At 42.0% G+C, this 5,720-nt stretch overlaps 1 protein-coding gene across 1 annotated transcript in view; it reads left to right on the forward strand.

The window, feature by feature from the left end:
* The window catches only part of LOC103924671 (cytochrome c oxidase subunit 7A2, mitochondrial), a 9,660-nt gene extending 5,948 nt beyond the window's left edge, over nucleotides 1-3,712 (forward strand). The window contains exons 2-4 of the mRNA XM_009333237.1: nucleotides 985-1,074; nucleotides 2,537-2,621; nucleotides 3,492-3,712. Of these exons, the coding sequence (XP_009331512.1) occupies nucleotides 985-1,074; nucleotides 2,537-2,621; nucleotides 3,492-3,550 (234 nt within the window). The 3' untranslated portion in view covers nucleotides 3,551-3,712. The remainder of the gene's footprint in view (nucleotides 1-984; nucleotides 1,075-2,536; nucleotides 2,622-3,491) is intronic.
* Nucleotides 3,713-5,720: the final 2,008 nt, after the last annotated feature.

Raw genomic sequence — 5,720 nt, forward strand, 5'->3', positions numbered from 1 at the left:
TTTCAGGTGCTGGCCCACTCGCCCCACCTAGTGCTGAGCTTTAGGTACTTGAAGGGATGGGAGTTAAGTCGGTGGGTCTAAGGTACGCTTAGTCCGTCTCTGAGAAGATAAATGTTACAGCGTGTTTATTCGGGGTGGGTGGGGGGAGGAGGTGTGTTGTTCCGTTGCTTGCAGGCAGCGTCATCTGGATGTTTGCCCCGTGGCTGGATTTTTAGCGGTGGTAATTTCGCGGGGGAGGGTCAGTGTTACCAGTGTCGCTTGAAGGAGACTGGCAGCTTAGGGGTACAGCTGGTTCTTAACTTTGAGTCTTGGCATGTTAGCGAAGGCAGACTTGTGAGCCGTCGGAAGGATTATAGATGATTGTTTCTGGTGGCCTGACCCGTGCTGTGCCCCTGAGCACCTGTATGATCTGGCTATGGAAACAGGTCCTAGCTTAGGACACAGCAGGGTGTCTTTAAAGCCTGCGTGTGTGAAGGGGGGTGGGGTGGGGGGGTGTGCTGCCTTCAGCTCTGTGAAGGTTAGCTCCTGTGCTGGCGGCTAGCAGGTGAACTGCAGCTATGACGGAAGATCCTTGTCTGCACAAACATGTCTTAAATATCATTGTCCCCCTCGCTAAAGTCAGACATAGCAAATGGTGCCTAAAACGGAGATCCACGGCGCTGAGGTCAAGATTTCCCCCAAAAGGATGCTAATTATGAAGGTTATGCTGCAGATCCATAAATCTGTGGTATCTTACTGAAAGTACTTTTCCTGAGTTTTTCCTTTTTAGGTAACCAGTCAATCAATCCTTTATGTAGTCTGTTGGAAGGTTGACTGAGTTTAAAACCAGTGGGTTTTGGTGAAGTTTTGTTTGTTTGTTTTTAAAGACTTTCCTTTCTTCCTGTCCCTTCCACTTCTATCTTTTCAAAGTAACTATTTCTACCCAGTGTGGATATAGCTGAAAAATTTCACTGTTTTTAAAGCACTGTTTATCTTTTATTTCAGGGTCTTCACCAAATTTCCCGGAGGACCATAAGCACTGCTTCACGCAGGCAGTTTGAAAATAGAGTTCCTGAGAAGCAGAAGCTTTTTCAGGTATTGAGTGAGCACTGATAGTAGAATAACAAGGTTTTAGTAGATCATAATTGCATACATTTTGTTTCTAAAGAACTGGTGAAAGTCCTCTTTACATCTGAGGTGAGCTCTTGAAATCAGTTGTATGACTGCAGCGTTTGAAATCAGTTATTTTCTACAGAGACGAAGAGTATTTGTACATGCATACTTGACTTGCTGTCTCTTTAGGGTTTTTTACCCTGTGAAATTATTTGTACCCGAGTTTCTTATGAGTAGTAGGTACTGTACAAAGAAAAAGACAAAGTGCTCTGAAATGGGATGAGATGGGGGAGTATGTCATAAGAACAAATAGAGAAAAACGGCAAGTGAGAGGTGAAAAGTTAAACCTGCAATCTTACAGCTATATATCCATAGCTCATAGATGAGCCCCATAATTCTTAATAAGGATGCGGTATAATTGTACTTCTCAGTTATGAAATCAGTAAAGGTCTTAAGGGATTGGATTCACTCCTAGAAAATTATTGAATCTTTAAAAATAATTTCTGAATTAATCTCTTCCTGATTGATAGGGCCACCTAGTGAGAACTAGCGGTTCTTCAAGCGCCAAAGCAGTGGATACCCAAGAGCATACTCCCAGCTGTGAGCTGTAACCTGGACCAGTAGCTTCGTACTGAGGATAGAGTAGACTGGGCTTCAGTGATGTGAAAGGGAAAAAGCATGTTAGAAGCCCCAGTTTAACAGTTTTTGTGTCTTGTTGCTTTCCTTTCTCCTGAAAGAGAAAGCCGGTCTTGTTGGGACACTGCCTAAGGGGCACAGTGTTCATTGCGAGCTAAGGGGAAGTGGGGATGTTGGCAATGGGTGAGGTCAGAGGTTCTGCTTCTGCTGGCGGAGATCTCTAGGCGTATCTCTTCCTCCTCCCATTCCTTACTTGTGGGGCAGCCAGTTAAGCTGGGCTGGGTTGCGGGTCAGCAGCACTGGAGGCTGGCTTGAATTCCGTCAGCAGCGTGGACTTGCTGACAAGGGTAAAGATTATGTGGATCTGGTGTCTAGGAGTTTTACTGCAGGTGGAGCAAAACGATTTCCTGTATGACACCAGGTGATAGTAGAGGCTCCTCCCCGTGTCGCTCCCTACAGCAGGGATTGACTATGCTGGCGATGGATGGGCAGTTTCTAGGGATGGTAATCATACCCTGTGCACCCGAGGGGGCTGGCAACTGGTGTCAGAAGTGTTTAGGCATCTGCCAGTCACTGCTTTAGAAATGAATGTGCACATCATTTACTATACTTCCCTGGTGAGTGGTCACGTGATACCAGAGTGAAAGCTTGAAAGACAAAGTGGAGTCTAAATAAGGTTCAGTGTCTTTTGGGAGTTGGGAAGATGATTTGGGGAAGTAATTCTTGTTCTGGGTAACTCTGGTTATATTAACACAATATTGCAAGAACTGTATTTAAATAGTTTCTTTTTGTCACTTGTTTCCATTAGGAGGATAATGGCATCCCAGTGCATCTTAAAGGTGGTGTAATGGATGCTCTGTTGTATAAAGTCACCATGGGTCTTACAGTTTTTGGTAAGGCTAATACTAAAATATTTATGCTTTGGTACAATTTCCAACGTGCTAATATTAAAATACTTTTTCTTTGGTACAATCTCCAACATGACTGGTGTTTCCTCTGTAAATCACTTACAGAGTTCCTTCAGTCTGCTCTTTAGAACATGCAAAATGCATGTAGAGAGGGGGGGGAAAAAACATTTGGGCATACTATATATTTATTTGTGCTTTCTCAAGCTTTTCAGATGGATTTTTTTTCCCCTGACTAATAGTACTATGGGCTGAACGCTCCTTCAGAATTCATGTGTGACGTTAGAGAAAACTAGAACTGCTTAGTCTTATTCTGAAAAGAAGTAAAATGTATTTATAGCACATACATATACCAGTTTTCTCACTAGCCTGACTCTTTCTAGTGCTAGGTGATGCTTGATGTGCTGAGGCTTCACATGCTGTGAAAACTAGCAGAATATATTCAAGCTTTATGATATTGTATGTATTTAACCTTTACATTGCTTGTTACATAGTTTTCTAATAGCCTCTAACTTAAATATGTTGATCTAATGGGTTTTCAGTTCAGTTACTTTAAGAATGAGTAACCATTACTTTATGATCGTCTGTGTAGGTTCCACAAATGTCCCTCTCCCCTTTTTTTTTTTCCTGTTTCTTTATTTTTATGCAGTCTATGGGGAGGTATTTAAGGAATTTTTTTCTCTAAAATATGAATTGCTAAAACCAATATCATTGAGATGTGGCTATGGAAATGTTTTGTGTCTGAATTGCAGCTGCTTATTGTCAATATTTCTTCTAGAACAAAGTGGGAAAGGAAAGCTGACTTGAAAGGAATTCTGTTTGCCATTCTGAAAATACGTTTTCTGTCTCCTAATTCAGGAACAGCCTATGTTGTTTACCAGCTGCTTGTCGCTTCAATGCCCAAGAAGCAGAAATGATTCCAGTTCAGGATGCCTCAGTGACTAGCATCTCTTCGTCCAATTCCATGTGACTACGATGGCAGCTTATACTTACTATAAGCAGTTGGCTTAATACTTGGAATCATAATTTAATTGTAACATGTTAACTGCAATCAATAAAGCAGGTTTTTTGTTGTGTTGTGGTGGTCTGGACTGTATCATGTGTTCTACATTAGAGTGCTTTTTACTTCCAGGAAGTGTACATTGAGTTGATCGATATGCAGATCTTTGAATTGTGAGCCTCTTTTCTTTCTACGTGGTTTATGTTAGTATTTCAAAGGTGAGTTAAATGCCTTGAATCCCTGTAAGAAAGTGATACCTTGTCTTTATTGTAGGAGTTTCCTCTTCTTGCTTTAGTGGAGCAAATTAATCTTAAAGTAGATGATTTGGATTTGATTAAACCTGTGCGGAAATGAATGTTGTGGACTTGATGATTATGCTGTATCTCTGCTGTCAACTGCTGGAAGTTGACTGTAATACATCTAGAAATAGAGAAATCTGATTCCTGATCACCATCCAAAGGTGACAGTTTTTACTATGTAGAGGTGATAACACCGTCCTCTGCAGCTCTAGGGACTTAGAAGTAGTCTCAGTTGAACTCAGCACCTTCACCTAATAGATCTTTTTTTTCAGTGGCTTTTCTGTGCTGCAGCTTAATGGAACACTAAAAGAATATGAAAAGAATGAAGATTTCTAAGCATGCAAATATGATAAGTAAGTGGTGGTGTATTTATCTTGCTGCCCATGAAATCAACATATACGTTAATCATGATTAAGACTTGGTAATCTTCCAACATTGCCTCATCTTTCAGGTGGTTAAAGCCAGCTTGTTCTCAGTCAGTAGGGTAAATAAAGCAATCGATTCTTTAGCATAAAATTAAAAAAAAGTTTATTAGTTTGAGGGTGTTCTAGAGCAAATAGTAAAGTGGAGGAGGGGCACAATGTGTTAATACTAACTGTACTAGTGCAGTGCTAGAAGTTCTCCACTGATTGAAAAGGTTTACAGTGACAATTAGGCAGATACTCTGGCAGTTGACTGCTAATTTGATCTAGGCTGAACTGGACCCTATTAAGCCAGAAATACTGAAGATACTGAAGGCAGTGCTTATAAAAGCTTCAAATTCTTGTTAACAACTTTTGTCAGTTTTTAATGGTCTTCTGGAAGAATTTCTTCAGTGCTCTCTGTAACTTCGAGGATAGGCTAAATGCTTAGAGAGACCGCCTTCTGTCTCTTCTGCGGTTTGAGAATAGGAGTGCCCCAAGCGATAGGAGCAGATCTAGTTCCTAAGTACACCCCACGTTAAGTGGGTTAGGTTTCAAACAATTGTAGCATAATTCGGGTTGGGAGGGACCTCTGAAGGTGAGTTGGTCCAATCTTCTGCTTAGAGCAGCGCCACTTCAGAGCTATGCTGTGTTGCCCAGGGCCTTGATCAGTCGCACGGGGAGTGTTGCCAAGGACGGAGATCCTACAGCCTCTCTGCAACCTGCTCCAGGGTTTCACTGTCCTCGCTCTGAAGAGAGAAGGTTTCTGGGATACAGGAATACACGTGTTTAAAGGATGGTTGTTAGCATTCCTGTAACACAGCTCTAAAGGAAGCCACAATTGCACTTGACTACTCCCACCTAGATGACCACAAATTTTACAAACTTAAAGGGGAAAGCAGGTATCTCTTAATGTCTTATGTTAAGACCTCTCGGAAAATGAGGCAAAAGCTGTAGGCATGGCTGAGTTTTAGGTTGCTGTTACTCCTTCATGTCAGGGTGTCAGTAGCTGCTGCTTCTAAAGCTCAGTTAACACTGGTTTCTGGGAGAGCTGTCAGCTCTGCTCCAGTATCATTTCTACTGGGTCACTCCAAACTTTCTGGCAGCAATTTGAACTATGCCTTAAGCTAGGTTATGTGCCTTAGCAATAACATGGTTGAGGAGGGCTCACCTGCTGTGTTTCACCAGCAGAACTGTATGACAGCTCTGCGTATGTAGAGAGACACCAAATGGCTGATAAAACTAACGGTCTGATCACGAACCTTTCCAAAGTCCTCCTCTTTCAGGGGCTGAGGTGGTGTTTATCAGCTTGCTATGACACTGACAACCACAAATGCAACTGGAGATCCATCGTTGACTTGGGGGGAGAAAAATTTGATTGTGGTTT

This window comes from Pygoscelis adeliae, unplaced genomic scaffold (assembly GCF_000699105.1).
Source record: "Pygoscelis adeliae isolate BGI_AS28 unplaced genomic scaffold, ASM69910v1 Scaffold57, whole genome shotgun sequence".
NCBI lineage: Eukaryota > Metazoa > Chordata > Aves > Sphenisciformes > Spheniscidae > Pygoscelis > Pygoscelis adeliae.